Source organism: Lissotriton vulgaris, chromosome 2_1 (assembly GCF_964263255.1).
Source record: "Lissotriton vulgaris chromosome 2_1, aLisVul1.2, whole genome shotgun sequence".
In the NCBI taxonomy this organism is placed as follows: Eukaryota; Metazoa; Chordata; class Amphibia; order Caudata; family Salamandridae; genus Lissotriton; species Lissotriton vulgaris.
In genome coordinates this window covers 873423040-873443995 of record NC_141687.1, presented here as the reverse complement: position 1 = coordinate 873443995, position 20956 = coordinate 873423040, and the positions used below count along the sequence as shown (strand labels likewise).

At 44.6% G+C, this 20956-nt stretch overlaps 1 protein-coding gene across 1 annotated transcript in view; it reads right to left on the bottom strand.

Moving 5' to 3' along the window:
- B4GALNT4 (beta-1,4-N-acetyl-galactosaminyltransferase 4) overlaps positions 1-15455 on the bottom strand; it is a 910917-nt gene extending 895462 nt beyond the window's left edge. The window contains exon 1 of the mRNA XM_086956391.1: positions 13809-15455. Coding sequence (XP_086812517.1) covers positions 13809-13959 — 151 coding nt within the window. The 5' untranslated portion in view covers positions 13960-15455. The remainder of the gene's footprint in view (positions 1-13808) is intronic.
- Between the last annotated feature and the right edge of the window lie 5501 nt (positions 15456-20956).

The following is a 20956-nucleotide window of genomic DNA, read 5'->3' as shown; positions in this document are numbered from 1 at the left end:
AATGCCATTCAGAGCCTTTCTGACCAACATTATAATGAGGGCCCAAGATTAAATGATTTTGGGCCTCATTTAGAGAATATCAGCTGTCAATGTAAATGTGTGTAAATGTGGGTGTACTTGTAAAGCGCACTGCGACTCCATGGAGTATCCTGGCGCTGAAGACCGCTGGGGAACCCGTCCTGGTTTTCCCTGTGAGATGGTCCCTTTCTGGGTATCTCCAAGGTGAAACCAGGCATCCCCGTCGTCTGTGGGGGGCCGTTGTAGAGATGAGGCAAGCTTAATGCCCAGAGTTGCCGAGTGTGTTCCCTGGTTAGAGCAGGCACCGAGGCGAGAATTATCGAGTCCGTTTTGACCCTGGTCCACGACCCTGCCGCGTCAGGAATTAAACCCTGGTCCCGGGCCGTTCTCTGCTTACGGGTCTGCCGCCTCTAACCAGTGAGCCACACCACTCCCGACCTATGGCGTTGCCATATTGTGAATTCCAAGCTGGGCTTTTTTTTACAAAAAAGCTTCCACTGACAAATCAGAAGCACTTTCAGTAAAACAAACAATTCCAATTTGATCTGCCATGATAGACTGGCAAACTATTTTTTATTTCTCAAACAAAAAATGAAAAGTCAAAGTCCTTAATGCATTGCGTGATTTATCATAAAAGAAATTCTTTTTCTCATCTGCCCATTCTTTCAAGCCATGTATATAATGGTACCAGGGCGGAACAATAAGGAGAACACAACGTCAGGAGACCTGACCGAAATAGGGTGGACCTTCTGACACTCCGGGAGCCAGCAGTTATGTACTAAAAAAGGTGTGTCTGAGATCAGAGGCAAATGTGACTTCACCATTAAAAACATAGTGATCCCACCTGTAGACAATGTGGGGGAACCAGGAGGTTGGTGGATGGGGAATCTGCACATTTTTTGCCTGTGGTCCATTACTGCCACAGCCACCTTCTATGCCCACCACTAGGCCTCGTATGGAAGCACAGGAACTGTATTATTAACACTGTTACTTTTACCTCCCAGAGTCAAAATGGTTGGCGTAAAACACATACAATGTTGTATTCCGCAATAAGCAGGCCTATGTATTTACACTTTTTAAAAACAAGGCATGCCTCTTAATCACCACATTCCAGTTTTGTAATAAAAATTAATTTCAGTTTGAAGATTATCCTTTGTTCAGAGTACAAAACCTTTTAAAGCACCAATTCTATTAAGATATAGTCCTGTCGGACTGTATGGTATATTACATATTTGTTCTGGAAGTGTTTCACTAGAAGGCGCTTAAGGACTCAAGATAATAGACCTCTGAATGAGATGCAACATGTTTAGGAATCTTTCAAACTCTCTTGAAATGACAACTTCTTTACATTAGCGCCTCTTTAAAGAACAAATGTTCTGAGAACACAGTGTCTGATATATGCACATATTTGCATGAATAGGGAAACAGTAAATTTGCCTGACAAAGAATATTTTTTTCAACACAGTTTGAAATCATTTAAGTGTGTGTCTCTAAAGCCTGCGAGTGTTGTCCCATAAGCAAAAGAAGCTAGATCCGAATGCAAGCTCAATGAACTGCCAAGTGCCTGGTTGTCGGACTTTAAATTTGATAGGGTAGCAAGGCCGAACAGCCACGATTTGCTCTTGAAAGATGATGTGGAATAGAATATCAATTTCAGTTGGCACTTGTATCACTCAGAATAAATATAATGAGGTGACTTATTTTCGAAAGAGGACAAAAACGTTACGTGCGTTAAGAAAATATGCTTAATAAAATCAGAACATCTTATGACTTAATTACTTCTCTTGGGTAAGTACTCAAGTTACTGTATGACTTTCATGTTCCGCCTCAGTGCATCCAAAGCAAAGAAAGTTGCAAGTATAGTCTAAATGTTAAAGTCAAATCATAGTGTCTGGTTCTTTCGGACAAAGTCATACAATTTGATATATTAATCAGTTCTCCCATGGAAGAAGCGCATAAGTCTCTGGACAACACTGCACAGGTAGCAACCTGGGGGAAAAAAAATCTCTCCGCTTCTTCTCTACAGGCTTCGGAGGAAGTAGCAGTTGTATTTCGGGTAGTCATTGGGGAGGTGACACTTGTGCAGACACATGAGGCCCCAATACAGATCAGTACTGCTTGTGGAGTTAGATGTGCAGAGATGAAATGAAGCGACACATGAGCCCTCGATGCTGTAGCATGAGCCAGTGAGGGGCATCCCTGGTGCCACACCAAAGGTAGAGGCACACCGGCTGGGGTAGGCATCACTCACAGGGGGATTACATGTGCACCGATGAATGCAAAAGCACATGTCTCTCATCCGGGGGGCAGTGTTGCTTGCAGGGGCAGTATCATGCGCAACATTAATTATAGACCCTCACACTATTACCAGCATTGCTCAGTTATAGAAAAAAAAGTCGAGGTGGGCAGTGATTGTAGGACTCGTGTCTCTGCAGTTTTAATCCTTCAGATCTCCTCATTGCAATGTACTTGGTCACTGGATTTGGGATCTGGTTTGAGGAGAGGTACATTTTCTACACATAGTCTATCCACTGCTCCTCAGATTTCAGGAGTCCAGGCTTCCGTTCTGTGCTGTAGTACGTTTTCTAGCTATTCAAACAATGCCTCTTTCTCTGGTAGCCGTCTTCTCTCGCAAAACAGACGGAGGGAGATCCTCTGAGTAAAAAGGTGACAAAATTGGCCCCAAGCTTTTGGAAGAAGACAATCATTGAAATGTACATGTCCATGAAGTGTGCCACAACGACATGGCAATCAGTAACCAATAGAACAGTCACTCACAGATTATTTTGGGAAAGGCGACCTCTGTCTCTTTAGCTACTGTTGCTGGGTCCTGGCATACAGCCCATATTATTGATCTATGAGTGAAGCTTTGACCATGCCTTTCCTTTTTAGGTCTCGTCTGGCGTTAGCAGCACGCATGCGCTGCTCTCGCCATGACAATGGGCTTTTGGAATCTATACAGATTCCAAAGCGTGCACCCGGGGAGACAGAAGATGTGAACACGGGGATTGGATGCTTTACTGGTGGCGTGATACACTAGGGACTATTCTTTTTGCCACCAGTAAAGGGGGTCCCCGCATGCACATCTTTTGTCCGTCCCATGACAGGCCGCGCTTGTTATCTCACTGTTGAAGTTTCTTTTTATCTATGCCTTACCTTTTGTCACTTTTTCCGTATTTTCAGCAACTTGCAGTTGGACTAGAGTTACTGGCAATGCATTATTACTCATGGGCAAGGAAAGCTGGGTTTGTGATAAATGTGTGTGTGTGTGTGTAACAACAACATTAGTCAAAACGATTTGATTAGTAACACGCATAGTAAGCAGTGGTCTGGGCAGAATGCAATTATAAAAGTAGAACCCAAAGTTAGAGGCGCGATTTACAATCATTAGCCTGCTACGGATAACTAAGCTGGCTATGAGAGACTAAACTGCTCAGATGTGAAGGGGTTATGCAGACAGTTAAAATAACTTGGTTTTCCAGGATAATTACTGGGAGTCAATGGTTGCAAACGTATTGGCCAGAACAGATTACCCTCTCCATTCCCCTCTCTGACCATCTTAACGATGCCCCTCGGCAGACGAGCAACAGGGGCTGCAGCGGGTGCTGCTGCTGCTGAAGATGCCATCTTTTTTCAGACCGGCGGCGGGTTAGAGGTTTAGGTGCTCTGGCAGCTGTCAGGGGCGGGTGCGAGAGCTGTGCGCACTTATTCTCAGGCACAGAAAGAGGGGTCAACTTAACACAAGCTAGTTATCGCCTCACACGCTTCTACACACTCAACACACTAAGGGGCGCGCGTACTCAGAAGACCAGGAAGCAGCAGCAGCTGGACGCTAATCGCTAATGTGGAGAAGTGTGGCTCACTGGTTAGAGCAGGCAGACCCTGAAGCAGAGATCAGACCCGGGACCAGGGTTCAATTCCCGACGCGGCAGGGTCTTGAGCTCAAATGTCCATGGACTCGATAATTCTCGCTTCGGTGCCTGACCTAATCATGGGTTTACACTCTGCAACTCTGGGCATTAAGCTTGCTTAATCTCCACAACGGCCCCCCTGCGGCGGGATGCCTGGTTTTCACCTTGGGGATGCCCTGTAGGGGCTATCTCACAGGGAAAAGACAGGACGGGTCCCCAAGGCAAGCGCGGAGATACCCCTTCGGGGGTCGATTCAGCGCTATATAAGAAATATAATAATAATAATAAAAAATAATCGCGTTTATTTCCAAGCCTCGTTCACAAGTCTAGTTCTTCCTCTGCCACCGATGTAGACGAAGGACTGTTAAGACATGTTTCTCGTTTCTAGACGAAGGACTAATAGGACACGTTTCCTAATCACAATGAAGCATGTAGACATAGAAAGCGGCAAAGGCACTCTTTTGTTGCATATGTGAGATGCATACCCACGAGAAGTGATTCCAGGCGGCAGTATTTTAATACAGAACTTGAGTTGCACTAGTATTCTGTCCCAACTTATTTTATACCCTTTGTGATTTAGGCAGGTGATCCCCATTTGGTTTTTTCAACCAAAAAATTTAAACAATAGCACCTAATAAAATAACACCACAACTCACTAACAAGCAATAAAGATGCAATAAGTCTCGTCTTTCATTAAGTTAAAGCCATTTGCTTTGCTATACAATACCATTAGCACAGCAAATGGCTTTAACTTAATCAAAGGCGAGACCTATTGCGTTTTCAATGCTTGTTGTGGAAGTAACTACTCTCTTTGATCACAGGCTGGCCTGCTGGAACTGACTTACTCCAGGCAATGACAATACAAAACATTTTTCATGCCCCATTTAAATGGACGTCATTTCAAACCAGGCGCATGCACTTTGTGTTGCAGTTCTTTCTGTCCTGGAAAGGGGATGAGCAGTGCAGAGGGGCAGGCAGCAGAGTGAGCAACAGCAGCTAGATCTAATATCACACCCAAAAAAACGCTTTCGGAGGCTAGAAACAACTATAGGCATTCCACAGTTCCCATACCAAAGAATAGTCACACGTACAATATGCAATCAGGAAGAACCATGGGGTATAGTCATGACGCAATACACTCTGTTGATCAGCAACACACAAGAACAAATAGAGAACCGGTCATAGAACTTGTGACAAGTCTCCTGCCTGGGAAAACTTACCATATCTATCCGAATGAGAAAATGAGGAGCAGATTGTCACACCGCCATTGCTCCAGGCCTATGGTGATTGGTTTATAAAATGCAGGCAACCGCCCCATACCCCAATCCATCAACTGTGAATGGTTAACATCATCTGAGTAAATCCGCCATTGCCTAAAATGCATGAATACTGCTACAAATAGCGGAAAGGAGACCAGTTAAGAGATTGCTAGTAACACGACAGAGCATTGCATCAACTGCGCACATTCTTCTCTTGATGCGTAATGACTGGGCGTGGGGCGAACCGGTCAGCCCTATAGGACAATTCAGCACAGTAAGCGAGTATGGCTAGCAAGCGTGCTTAATGGGGCTCTTCCTTTTTCAGCTGATTATATTAATGTGTCTGGAGAAGTTTCAAAGTTAAAAAACTGAGTTTGTGAAATGAGTCCTTTCAGGGTATGACAGTAGCAAGGTCAATTATATCGCCCTAGAGTCGTACCACAGCCAGTACATGGTCTACCACAGCATTATTATTAGTCTTCCTTCCACATCTGCTTAACTCACGATGTAGTGCTCAGGGCGAAGTTATTGAATGTGTTATCATTGCCCTGCGATATAATGCATGCGATATCGTTATAGTACACACATTGTTTCATCAGCTGTTAAGATAGGTGCACAATGAGCTGTGATTGCTCAACTTTTGAAGTAGAAGCGTCAAGAAAGTAATAGTAAAGTTGAACAGACATAGTCTAGTCTTAAAAAGGGGTGGTATTCTGCCTACACGCAGGGAATGGCAACAGGTTAAATGCCTATCAACTGAGATCTGTCTGTACTGTCCCGTTAGCAGAACAGCGGCCCTGTCAACACTGCCCAGTTTAGGAATGACAGCCGTGCAGTAACGAGACGGGTCATGGAGGTTAGCAGACATGTTGCAACCTGCTGATAGAGTTCATTAGAAGTGTAGTGCTCCTGCCCTAGGTCTGTGATTTTACTGTCACCCTAAAAGTATAGCATCTCTTCTGAGACATGCAAGTACTGACCAATAAAGGTTCAGCGGCCCCAAAGAAATGTCTGCACCCGCGCATTGAACTGTAGCAGGCAGAATGGGAAGTACCCCACTGCTTGCACTGCATGCCTCCAGAGAAATCTGGTACTCTCCCAAAGATGGTATAGCGAGGATCCTAGGAAGTGCTGCTCATGCCCCGTTGGGTATAGCAGCTCTGCTGAAAAATGCTGGTACGCCCCTATTAACTGGAGTGCCACCCTGCTCTGGGAGGTAAAAGTAACAGTGATAGCAATGTAGGAGAAATAGCTTCATTAAAGAAGTTAAATAGTCGAGGTATCCCAGTACAGTCCACTAAAGGTACACCAGGTCCTAGTAGAAGAGTCTACATCAGTACATTAAAACTGAGACAGCTACAGGCCTCTAATTCAGGTTCTGGGACACTATCATTAGATATTGAAGCCTATATGAGAAGTGTTGGAACCGTTCCCTCTATGGTATATGAATACGGTTGAAAGTGCTGGTTCAGTGCCTTTAAAAGGAACAGCAGCCCTGCTGAGAAGTGCCAATACTGTCTCACTCATGGTACAGAACCATAATGAGACAGTACTACAATTTCATTACTTGTATCCTAGACCTGCCAAGAAATACACAGACTTTTCTCATAATCGTACATGAGCCCAGATCAGAAATTTTGTTACTGCCCCATTTATGTAACTGGGAGGTTTTGGTTCTGCCCCATTACTGCTAGAGCAACCATACTGGGAGAGCTGAGGAGTGAGATTACAGACATAATGAGGAAAGAGGGTTGTACTAGAAAGTGAGAGCAGAAGAATAAGTGTAAAAGGAAAGGGATGCGTCACAAAGAATGATGATGCCATAAAGTGTTCTTGGAGGGAGAAGGAGGAATAATGATTTTCTAAAATAAAATAGTATGTTTTAATTTAACTTACTTTGTCACTATGTTATAAGATAGTTTACTTTAAGGCTTTGAAGCTTGTTCATTTTTCAAGTTGTGCATTACGTCTTACTTGTAAATGGGTTCAAAAATAATCAGCTGCAGACCCTGGGGGCCCAATAGAGATGCTGCCTAAACATTCTTCTGCATGTTACTGTTCCTGTGCGATGCCATGATTTCTCTGGGGTCATCTTTCACTTTGTATACCTCTACTCACAGGGGCTTGGCTCCTTCCTTTGGGACACCTCGTCCACCTCGCATACACTTTACGCAGCTCCTACTGGATCCCATCACCACCTAGACCCTCCCCACAAGTTGGATGCCTTTTCTCTCTCCCAGAGTACTGCCCTTTATAAGTGACAGCTTAGTACTGCACCATTGCTTTGCCTTCTAGGTTTTCATTTGCTGATTTTTTGGAATTGTTAATGCTGTGCCCCTCCCTTTCCTCTCTTTTTCCTGTCCTCTCTTCCTCTTCTTTTCCTTTTTCAATTTCTCCCTCTTCATGGTATCTTGATTGTTGTATTGTATTTAATTTGTATTTTCAATAAAACAGATTTGAAGCAAAAACAAATCTATGATTTCTGGACAAACCTTGATGCGAGTCTTCTACGAGAAAGCACTGTTCAAAGTGAACCTGCCTTTGGGTTTGATAATTTAGGGAAACTGTGCAAACGGAAACTAAAAAGCATTTCCACGCTCTCACACTGGTTTGGTCGGATCTCAGAAGACTTCTCTCTTTACCACAACCACATAACTATCTGTGACAGAAACTCAAGCGCAGTGGTAGATGAGAGATAAAAAGAAGCTTCCAGTGCATGAGGTTCTGATCACAAGCTCTTCTTAGTAAGGTATAACCAGATCTTCATTCATACTCTTAAATCTTCGGTTTCCTGCAGACATGAGTTTAGATCTGGGCAAAGAACACCGGGGCTTTTAAAGGCCCGTTACCCGCACCTCAGCTTCCTACTCATCCCACCTCCCAGCTTTGCATCCTCCTCATAAAATATTTTCTCTGCCATAGAACCAGCCTGCTCCATTTCTTGTGGCTCCACCCCTTACACTCGGCTAGCCACCCCTGTCGCTCATCTAGCTTCCTTCCCGTTTACATCTTTTGCAAAGTTAATTTCTATATTTAAGAATGCAAAAACTTAATGTGTGGCCCATTCGAACACCATTCCACCAAAAGAAATTGTACATTTAACTCTTGCTCTCGCAAATCAAGCCTCAATTAAAACGTTTCAAATGATCAGAGGTCTTGTCCTCCCCTGCTCAAGAAAAACATATTTCTGAAGGCTCTACCGCCGCCAAATATCCCCCAGTGTACTCGACTCCCCTTCTTAACAGATAATAAGATTAACTAGTATTCAATTGCCTCACTCTTTCCTCGCTACGCAGGTGACCGCATTTAGAGTTTGACAGAGCAGGAAGTACACCGGTCAGCCCTACCACTATATCTGCAGTTATCCCATCCTATGTAGTGTTGGGGAACCACTGGGTTTTATTGGTGGAGACTTAGCTGGCTCTCCGGATGGTAACCCCTGACCAGTGGCCCATCTCCCACAGATCCCCTGGGTCACATAGTGTTTGGTGGTCGTCCCACCCTATTGAGCTTGGGGCAACCATCACTACATTTCGTGGTCCGTGTCTACCAAGCTTTGTGAGGAGGTAAAATACAGAATGACCCAGGCGCACAGACAGGAAACTAACTGATGCACACAGAGAAAACTCCCCAATGCAGTACTTTGTTTTCTCTTAACCAAAAATCTTACAGTGCGGGCAATGTAAAAAGTGGCACCCGCTCAACAAACCTGCATTGCTGTGAAGGAAGCCACCATGATGGCAGCTCACTTCATGGCATAGATCCCTGTTGTTAGACCTGACATCATTGGCTTGAGTCTCTCCTCCATTTTTTCTGTTTGCCTCTACTGTTTTACGATGTTTTGCTGGTATATGCTTTGGGCGCCGTGTCACTGCTGATCAGTGCCATAGCGCAAGTGCTCCCGATGTTAAATTGATGTATCTATTGTATCCATGTTTGGCCTATTTGGTTTACTGTCAGTCCCTAGTCTAGTGCACCAGGCGTGCCGGGGCTTGTAAATACAAATGCCGCTCGTGGGCTTGCAGCACGTGTTGTGCCACCCACAGGAGCGGCCTCGTAAAAGAATGTCTACGGGTCGGTCATTGCGAGACCCACGTGCAGTCTTGTACTGTCACGCAGGCTGCGCAGGTATACCTACTTGCCAGCCCCTCCAACCTTCCCTTGACTTCCTGTTAGTCACCCCTATGGTAGGCCCACGGGCAGGGTGCATTGTACGTCTAAGGTAGGACACGCCTGACCAAGTTGGCATGTCCTGATAGTGAAGTACCGCCATCTTCGTGCTTCACTATTGCGAGGTAGCCTGCTCTCCGTTGGATAGAATGGGCCGCCGGGATTGTTAACGCTATGATCCTAGCTGGCTCGGGGAGCATGGTGCAATGTCGAGTTTGGTATCCCTGAACTCGGGGTTTAACTACGCATCCGTTGGTGTGGATGGTTTTTGGACCCTGGGTTCGAAAATAGTACTTTTAGAAAGTGTCTATTTTCTTGTCTAATCATATCTGGTTTCTGCTGGTTTGGTGTGTGTGTGACAGGAGCTGGGTGGCTCCACAGGTCTGGATGAGTCAGTGTGGGATGAGTGGGACATTTACGTTGAGAGTAGGGGGAGAGTAGTGGTTGATAGCCTGCCTTGCCTGATACAATGCTGGCTCCACCTCCTGCTAAGCGACTGATGGCTCTGTGCCTGCCATGGACGATCCTAGCCCCACCTCCTGCCAGGAGGGCGATAGCTCTGCTCCTGCCAGTATCAATGTTGGCTCCACCTCCTGCTGGGCGTCTGAGGACCCAGCCCTGCTCAATGAATAGGCCAGGTGCTACTGCCTAGCTCCACCCACCACAGACCCAGGATGTTGGGAAATCCCCGGCATGGACAAAGGGATCAAAGACGAGAAGGGGTATAAGAGAAGGACCCCTGGACTAGGAAATCAGATCACTTCTGACAAGGAACCCTGTAACCAAGGACAAGAGGCCTGCTGATCTAAGGACTGCCTACCCCTTCTGCCAGTGTGCTGTTGTTGGGGGAATCCTGCAGTGCTTCTTTATTTTTGCCAAGGAACCAGGAGAGAGGAACTGTGTGTGTACTCTCACGCTTGCTAAGAAAATCTCCAAGGACTGGAAGAGTGCCAGTCTCCTGCTGAAGTCACAGGGCTAAAGGACTTCATCTGCTAAGGTGCTATTTGCTGGAAGTGTGAATCCAGCGCCTCTGAAAGAACCAGCAATCACGACGACCGGACGCCGGGCCCGACCGACGCCAGCAGCAACGCCAGTGAGTGGGAGTACGGCTCTAGCTCCAGAGGACCTCGTGTCTGCACCGCTGCTGACCGCATCAACCGTGTGCCCACCGACGCCGTGAGCGCTGCTCACTCTGTGCAACCGCATCATCGACGACGCCTGCTGAGGCCTGCTCAACACCGAAGGCGCGACGCCGGATCGTTCGACGCCGCTGATCATCGTGTGCTTCATTTTCCAAGGTACTGTGTTGTTGGGGGTCCGTGTGACTCCGGGCTCGACGTAGCGCTCCTCGCGGTCGACGCCGAACCCTTGGATTAACCTTGCCTCCACGTCGTGTAGCCCCCGTGTGGGTTACCCTGTTGCTAAGAACTGTATTGCCAAGAAGAAGATTGCTTGATACTAAAGACTTTCCGTGCTGAAGAAGAAACGACCTTTGAACTATCCCTTTGTCCTTCCCAGAGTATTTATTTCGATTGTGTACCGTGTTGCCGTTATTCGGTCTTGTGCTAAGCCTTATATAAAAATACTTATTTTTATAATACTACTGTGTCGTGTCCATTTGTAGTGTATTCACTGTATTACTGTATGTGGTCATAATTGCTTAACACACAGCCTCTGAGATAAGCCTGTTCTGCTCTGCCACGTAAACGACCCTCTCCCTAAGACTAACTTTATTACCTCTTTGCAGCATTCACACTGTAGCCACCTCCCATTATTCTCCTCAACATCTCCACAGCGTTCAATACTTTTAATAAAACTGCTGTGGACTGTTTTCTGAAAAAATGCTTCCACTGCTTATATATAAAGTCAATAACAAATAAAAACAAAAAGGACTGCAAATCTACCAAAGCTGGTACGAATATCAGTTACAGTGCTTATAACCAAACCACTTCAGTCCCTGTATAGACTTGATAGTTTTTTAAATCAACCTCAAAAGACTTATAAAGAGAGTGGCCCTTTACCAGCAAAGGTCTTTGAGAGACATAATACAATGCATTATATTACCAAACTATATTACTGTCGACACCAGGGCCAGTGGGAGCACTGGTCCTTCAGAGTTCTCAAGTCAACAAGAGGGTATGTATACCAAGCAAACTAGAACTAATCAACCAAATGCTGTTTACCTAAAGCAAGTCAGATAGAGGCTTAAACATGAATTGTGTTTTGTTGAGCTCTGGATGAAACACAAAGCTTTTAAATCTGAACGTTCTCGTCAAATGCCAATGAAAACTGCCATATTGAATAACCTTAATAAGAACAGAACAAATTTAATACAAGGGTTTGGTTCAGGGTGTGGCTTGAAACCAACCGCTGCAAAAAAAAAAAAAAAAAAAAAAAAAAAAACTTCTCTACTCGAGAAATGCAATCATGGACTTTAACCAACCCCTGACTTCCAGCATCCAACATGTACAGATGTTTAAGCCAAATGATGCAAACCATTGAGATCGCCTCCCAGTTATTAGATTCTCAACTTAAATAGGCCATTATGATATTTTTAGAAGTTGCATTTCATGGAAGTTTGAACATTGCTGTCACAAAATGCTACTCCGATATTCAAATACTGTTATAAACCACCGCACATTTCAAAACATATGGGAAAGGACTGGGCGGCCGAGCTTACAGGTGTCCAACTCATACTGCCTGTAATTCCGGATGTGCTGTCACTTAAGAGCACAGGAAACTAGCAGGGTGAACACAGAATGTTGTGACCTTTTAACGGCCACGCACTTAGATTTTTGCAAACGCCCTCCTATCTCAACAGGCATTTCTCAGTATCAACATGAAAGCATTGTTCTTATAAGGATGGCCACACACAGCACTAGTGTTTATTTCAAGGTTGTCTGGAAATTCTTCTATGCATCTTTCTGCCTAACTGCACTTTGGCGAAATAAGTTGTAGTAGCAGGGACCTCGACAGAGCATGTGGGGATTTGTAAACTCTGCCACCGCCATTTAAGACAACTTACTTACTTATTTTTATTGTATTTGATTTGGATCTCCACTGAGAACCACAAATATTAAATACACAATATTCAAATCCATTTAAGACAAATCCAACAAGGCATGGTACGCAGAATTAAGGAATAATCATCATGGTGTGAGAGCTGAGGCCAATCAGGATTCCTAACAATTGGTGCTGTAGCCAGTTTGTAAATTGGCGGGGGTGGGGTACACTTCTTCTCAGTACCAAGTCTCTAGAAAGTAGTTCCTGAGAAGTCCACACTACGAAGATGCTAGAAGGAAGAGATCACTTTTACTTGCTCCACTTAGAATTGGAACGGAGAATGTGAGAGGGAACTATGGAAAGGTGGTGGTGGGTGAGAGGACTGACAGGGAACGGGCAGCAGGTGCAGTAGAATGGGCAGGTTGCATGGCAGGTGGGAGCACAGTCATTGGAACAGAAAGAAGGGCAAGGAGGAACAGTCACGATTCAGGAGGATGGTCACGTCGTTGCTAATGGCAAAGGGGGCAGCAGGGGTTATCCTGACTGCCATTCAACTCTCTGAAATGCCTGGTTCCAACGTACTAGTTTACATTAATCAACATTTGAAGCATCACATTGAAATGATCTGAATCATTAAGATCCATACTCAGTATTAATACATCAATACTTACAATTGTATAAAACCTATCCACCAGGTTACTTATCTATTTGGACACAACTCACACATTTCTCCAAAGCCCAGCTAACTGAAACCCACAACAACGAAGATATTTCCACTGGAATTACAGAGTGCACTTCTACCATTCTGACCTCTATGGACAGATGCAGCAATGATGTGGTCTCAACTTTTTTACTGACCTCGCAAACTACAGGCATTATTAATCTGATAACAAAAAGACAGATAGTATGTTGATCGGTATGTAGAGAAAAACAAACATGGTGTTGCAAAGTTCAGGAAACAGTAGGAAAACCAGTCTTAATTATGAAAAATCAGCACTACTTTTATAAACACAGATCATACAAAATGCCCCGCACAGGAACATAACTAAATAAAAACAAATTGACAAATTATACCACATTTCAATAAACACAAGTAACCCCCCAGCATCATCCTGTGGGGAAAAAGGCCAAATGTACAGCATTTAGAAGCCCCCAAATGCTGCAGACTTTCAAAAACAGGGTATCAGCGACCTTCCTTGTCTCAATGAACACAAAGGCTTCTATTCACAGGTGTAGTAGACTACAGAGAAAGATAACTTATAAATGGAGTGATGTCTCCAAAAAGCGTTTATGGCAAAGTCACTCAGCCCTGCAGCCTTTCACATGAGAGGCACATTTGATAGACCGTGCAAAGTCCTACCATAAATCCACTCAAATTCCCTGGCTGACTAATGTAATCGGTTACAATTTTTTGTGATCGATCAGATAACAGAGGTCGCACAGTTACCTTTGCCGTAGCCAAAGTGTAGGCGCAGCGCCTTCCCCTGCCGCACCAGGCTGATGTGCAGGTAGGTGAACCAAATAGCAAATGTAAGAAGCACCAGGAGCAACAGCAACCGGAACTGCTTGCGAATCTTCTTCACCGGAAACCACAACATCTTGGAGGCACCATAACCAAAACTTCACTTGGACGGGCACACCGTAGCTCCACCAGTTGATAGCCAGTGCACCTAGGTGGCTTTAACAGAGCAAGTGAGGGGGCAAAAATCTATGTGAAAATGGTGAGCTAAGTCAGCGACTGCAAGATGAGTGGAGCACGACTTGGACCCAAAGGATAGCAATGGACAAAAGGAAAAAGAAGCGCAAGTGTTAGAGGGAAAGAGCTGTTGCTGGATCACAGGGGAAAGGGTAAAGTTCGGACATCCAAGAAGCGCCAAATATAAACAGGGTCACAAGTCCCGATGCAAATGTTAAAGTGGGTATATCTGGCTCTTTTGGAAAAGCCAGAGATTCAATTCTAACTCAGAAGAATGCTTTTTTTCAGAGCGTGATGCACATGTCTCTACTGGCTTCGACGTCCTTAAAATCTTGGATTTTGGGACTCCTCGTTTACATGAACTCTGCAGAAAAGAGTCGGATACCCAGAGAAAAAAGGCATCAGTGAGAAAGGCGACAAGAAGGCAGCAGGCATCTTTCCTTAAAAGGACGACAGAAAGCGGCCTCAAGGATTTCAGTGGTGGCCGTATAGGGAGATGAGAGGTAGCAGGTGGGCAAGAAGGCAGGACTTGGTGGTGGCAAAAGGAAACGTGGGGAACTCAGGGATTAGAGAGGAGGTGAATGCATGTGCACACATGTAACTTGACCACTCAATGCTCCAAACAGAAAGGTGACTCGTGGAAGTGTGGGTTAAAGGCGGCACCAATCCCATGGCCACCGAGCAGAAGGGCACTGGGACATGGCGTTAGACATTCTGGTGTTGTAGGTCACGCTTTGGAAACAGGTCGCTTTGGGAGTAAGCTTTAGGTGGACAACCCCAGGGTCAGAAGCTCAGGGCGACCGCTGTGGGTGAAAGACATGAACCTGGGGGAAATTTCTATGTTTGACATGGGTGTCTATGGAGCCATTCTTGGGGATAATGGAGTACTTTAGGGCAGCTCGTAAATTGAGTTCTAGGGGTGATGGGGGCATTAAGTGTTTTAGGTTGGCAGTAGTTCAGTGGGAGCCCTCAGGGAGAGTTCACAACGGTTACTGGAGAGGGGGGGGGGGGCGTCGTTGGAGTGTTATTGGGGGCTTGTGGACGTTCCGGGGGCTTTGCGGTGACAGAGGGCTGGTGCTGGCAGCTAAAATGGTCCTCTTGGAGGCTCACGGGGGACAGTGGAATGCTCGTTAAAGGGTTTCTTGGAGTTCATGGTCCATCCACGGGCGTGAGCCGTTGTATATCGCCACTTCACGGGGCTGTAGCTCCAGCACGGCGAGAGCACAGGCTGCGTCCAGGTGTGCAGCGAAAAGAATGATACTGCTGCCCATGGGCCTCTAGTCGCGCGCGTCCCAGTTGCTGTCCGGCTCGTGAACGCGCCTCCTGATCGCACTGTTCCGCGGCTCCTCCGGTATAGCTGCTCAGCTCTCCAGCGATCTACTCCCGGCTCCCGAGCATCTTTACCGAGCCTTCACCGCCGTGACCAATCATCCCGCGAGCAGAGGGCGACCGCCAATCACCGCCGCCAGGGCGGATCCTGGACTAAGGCTGCGCGCGCAGCTCCTCTCCACACCGACGGCAGATACACAAGGACCGGAGTGTACCAAGTGCCCGGCGTGGATGAAGGGGAGCCAATGAGAATGAGCCTGAGCCAGAGGCCACACAAAGACGATCATAATCTATGTCACACGTAGACACCTCCAATGTCAGAAACTGATTGAAGACTGTGCCGTAATGGATGATTTAGAGTTGTGTCTATGTGCGTCGGGCAAGAGGCACAGAGGACTGTTAACATTTGGAGACCGCGGTTTATCCCCTATCTTTAAAAATAACAGTTTCATCTAACAACCAACAAATTCTTCGAATCCAATGATTTTTCTTTACAAAGAGGTGCCGATTAAATACACTTCACTTCACAGAAGGTGCATGTTTACCTAAGTCAAACGTGAGAAGCTTGCATCTTTACTGAAGTCAAATATGAGAAGCTCAAAAATGATTGTGCCACGTGTCAATCACAGACAGCTGATGGGTGGTGGTCAAGTGGGGGCAGAGGGATGTAGTATTCCTTATAGTAAATAAGTGTATAGATGACACTTATTACAATTAGGTAAAATGTATTTATTAAGATAAAAATAAGAGAGTAAATAAATTAGCATGCAGCTCACTGAAGTACCAGTGGAAGAATGAATCATAACAATCTCTAACAGTAGAAATGTAATACATGCTTTACATACCTTACATACACAACATTCCGCAATTACATGGTTACTATTCTTTCATGCAGTTCCTTAAGATATATGCCATTACTACATATACTGTTATGTTTATTAAGCCAGTGCTTTGGTCTAATGTAGAGCACGCGCGCTATGTTCTCTGCACGCGCTACCTGCCGGTGCATTGTGACATCAGGGTGTTCTACCTGACCACCAGCAGGTTGACAGTTATGATGTGACAGTTGCTTGTGAGTGGCGATTGCAAGCAGACGTACTTTGGTGTAAGGATTTAACTGGAATAAAGACTTTACTACTTACCTGCTTCCTGGTCATCTTTACAAGTTGGCGACGATACAGAGAGCCTGACACCACGAAGAACCCACCAGAAGCCACCTAATCTGCTGTTGGGTACGTCTTGGACTGCAATGTTTTGCCATCTCATCTGAGTTCCGCGAACAGAAGTTGATGACAAGCGGAATCTCAAGGAGAACAGCTGTCCCTCCATGCTGGTATTGCGTGATTTAACCAAGTCACTGATCGACTAAGCGGCTTTACGGTGTTCGTGGGAATCTACAGAACATCCCTGGAGGCAGCATCCTGGATGTCGCACTGAACACCGCTATTTAAAGGGTGAGTTGTATGTGTCCTGCTGCTTGTGTAAGCCCTGTGCGCTGACAGGGTTTTACAGTGTTTCACCCCTCCTGCGCTGGTGAGGAAATTGAGGAGGAAGTTTAAATAAGCAGAGGGTGCTTTAGGTGAATACCAATGGGAGGCTTAAAAACTCTTTAACCACCGTCTGCGGATTTGGTTCCTGTTTGCCCCCCTCATCCTCTGGCTGGTTTGCTGTTTCTGCGGATGCGATTTAGCACACAAGTTGTGAGGAGATTTGCCTTCGCCTTCCGCGTGTTGAAAGCAGCGTGTGTCAGTGCTGGTCGGTGTGGAGCAGATGCATGAGGTTGCTGTTTTTGTGGAGGAACGACCTCGCGTTTGGGAGTTGAAGCTTGTGCCGCTTTCCTGCGAATCCACACGACTGTTCCTGAGGAGAAATTCCTGTCAGGCTTAGTGGTGACGTCAGTGGAACCCAGCGTTCACGACGTCTGGCGGCCATCTTTGAAAAGTCGGAAGAAATAATTTTTGCTTGTCATTTTTACGGTGATACGCACACCAAACTACAATAACAAATCGTCTATTCCTAGCACCACCGAGTGATTTAAAAACGATAATAAACAACATTTACTAGGAATTTGGAATTCGCGTGTTGTTCAGAGCGGTGACACGCACACCTTTAAAGGATATTATTAGAAAATAAAACTTATTAGTTCTAAAACACTTACAGTTTCTCATAAGATTTGGAAAATAGGACATTGGCTGTATAGCTAAAATTACTAGCATTCCTCAAATGAAGAATCTTTAACAGTATTGAACATATAGGTCAGTGATATTATTTACAAGAAAAGAAATACAATTTTCTTCAGTATTGGTCCTAAATTGTTACATATAAGTATTGGAAATGGCTTCAGGCAATGTTTGGAATTTATCACCACCCTTACCTTTCATACCCTCTACAAGGGACGATGCCCTTAAATGGGAAGAGTGGAGGGAGTACTTTGAGAACTATTTATCCACTTTTGAGGGGGAGGAAGAATTGACCCCAGAGAAGAAAAAGAAAATTCTTCTTCATTGTTTAGGCGCAAAGACTATGGAAATTTATAATCGCATCAGCAAAAAAGCTAGGCCAGGTGATGTATATACTATTGCATTAGAAGATTTGACTATGTATTTCAAACCTACCATTTCTATTTCTGTCAACAGATTCAAATTTTTTCAACGCAAGCAAGCACCAGAAGAGTCTATAGAAGATTATGTTGCTGTGTTGAAAAACTTGGCACTGACTTGTAGATTTGGGGCATTACATGACGAGCTGGTTCGTGACCAGGTCGTTATGAGATCCTCAAATAAACATGTCCAGGAGAAATTGTGGGCTAAGGGTGAATTACCGTTGGAAGAAGTAGTAGAAATAGTTAAATGTACTGAATTAACTGGAAGGTGTGCCAAGGCTGTTTTACAAGAAGAAAAATCCTCTACTGAGGAAAAATCTATGGTGGCAAAAGTCATAAGTTCTAGGAAAAGTAATAGTAAGCCAAATTCCGGTTATGTACAGAAAAGAGATTCTAGCCATAAAACTAAGCTTTCAGATGACAGGAAATGTTATAGATGTGGCAGTAGATACCATTTGGCCAACGACAGATCGTGTCCAGCGGTGAGACAAAAATGTTCTAATTGCGGTATGGTAGGACATTTCAGTGCCATGCGTCCTAAGAAACAAAAAGGGGGTAGAAATGTAAAAGCTGTAATTTCAGAAGAAGAAGAAAGATTTACATCTTCAGATGAAGATGATATGAACTTATTTGTGTTGAATGTGGAAGATGGTGTAAACAAAAAGAAGAAACCGATATATGACATGAACATTGGCGGGTGGACATGTCAATTGTGGCTGATTCAGGCTCGCCATATACAATAGTAAATGAAGAAGTATGGTTAGAAAAATTTGTACCAGTCATTGGCAAAAAATTAAAGAACCCAGATATTTTTCCAAAGTCATTTAATTATGAACCTATTGAAATGTTAGGTTACAGGGAACTTCAGCTCCAATTTAAATCCCGCCAAACAGTTGGCAAACTGTATGTCTCCAAGGTGGGTCCATCTGTGTTAGGGTGGATTGACCAGGGCGAATTAGGTATAATTCTGGATCCAAACAGTCCGGATCCCATCCTCATCTTACAAACAGCGGAAGAATGTACATTTTTTTTCAAAAAAAGGTATCCTAAGGTATTTTCAGAGAAGATTGGGAAACTTAAAGGTTTCGTCCATGAAATTAAACTTAAAAGGGATGCTGTGCCTTGCATACACAAGTCCAGAAACATACCGTTTTCCATCATTGGTGAGGTGGAAAATGAACTTAAAAAATTACAGAAGGAGGGCATAATTGAGCCGGTGGAATCAGCAGAGTGGGTTTCGCCTTTGGTTATCGCGAAGAAGCCTAATGGCAAGCTCCGTCTATGCATTGATCTATGCGATCTTAATAAAAACATTCTGATGGATCAATTCCCTTTGCCTAAAATTAGTGAGATGCTGTCCCTTACCAATGGTGCGAAATGGTTTTCAACCATTGATCTAAGCTCTGCCTACCACCAAGTGGCTTTACATCCCAAAAGTAGAAGCCTCACCACATTTGTAACCCCGCTGGGGTGTTTCAGGTTTAAAAGAGTACCTTTTGGACTGGCATCTGCTGCGGCCATGTTTCAGAGGTTGATGAGTGAACTCTTCAAAGGCGAAAAAAATCTCTTAATTTTCCAAGATGACATCATGGTAACAGGCAAAAGTAGAGGTGAGCATGATGCAAAACTCAACAGAGTCCTAGGGTTGCTAAAACATCAAGGGCTTACAGCTGATCTGCGCAAAATGCAAATTTGCTGCAAAAAAAGTCACCTATTTGGGGCATAAAATTGATGGGAATGGTATAAAACCAAAAAAAGAGCTGCTGTCGGCAATTAGGGAAGCCCCCTCACCCAAAAACAAGGAAGAGGTCAGAGCATTCCTAGGCCTCTCAGAATTTTATGAAAAATTCGTAAAGAACTTCTCTTCGAAAACCTTACACTTAAGAGAACTCATAAAACAGAAGAATAAATTTGAGTGGAATGCTACTTGTGAAGAAGCATTTAACAGGATAAAAGAGGACATTTGTGATGCCCCACCGCTTCAAGGGTTTAACCCCTCTTTAAAAAGCATAGTGACCACTGATGCAAGCAACAAGGGGTTGGGAGCGGTACTCTCACAGATTAATGGGGAAGGAAAAGAGGTCACCATTGCTTTTGCCTCACGTCCAATCACGGCCACTGAAGTAAGGTATTCTGTGATTGAGAGGGAGGCACTAGCATGTGCATGGGAGTTGAACCATTTCAGACAATACATTTGGGGATACAAAATCACCCTTAGAAGCGATCACAAACCTTTAGTAAAAGTGCTTTCCACAAAGGGTCTCCAAGTTCTTTCCCCCCGATTGTCACGGATTTCAATGAAACTGTTAGAATATAACTATGAAGTTGAATACCTTCCTGGTGTGAAAAACAAGGTGGCGGACTGTCTAAGCCGTTTACCTCTACCAAACAATGAAGATCAGGTTTCAGAAATAGACACTTTCTGCATAGCTAATGTCATAGAAGAAGTGCCATGTATTTCTGGTGCAGAGTGGTCAGGAAATATGGAAAAAGATGATGTTCTACATGTGGTAAAGAAATACATAAGGGCAGGCTGGCCTGATAAGAAAAAATTACCTGCTCCATTACGTACTTTTTGGGAACTAAGAGACGAGTTGTCTATCGAAGGTGATTTAATTTTGAGAAATGGAAAGGTTGTTCCACCTAAAGGTTTACGCTCTAAACTCCTTGATATTTGCCACGAGGGGCACCTTGGAATTGGTAAAACCAAGAGTAGAGTAAGAAATTCATACTGGTGGCCTGGGTATGACCTAGATATTGAAAGAAGTGTCAGGAATTGTACAGCCTGTGAAAACTCTGACAAGACAAAACACACATTAAGACCACCTCTTCAACCCTGGTCTTGTCCTAACATGCCTTGGGTCAGATTGGGAATTGACATTTGTGGGCCCATTCGTGAACAAGGAGAACTGTTATATCTTATTGTACTGGTAGACCATTTCTCAAAATGTCCAGAGGTTGAAGTGGT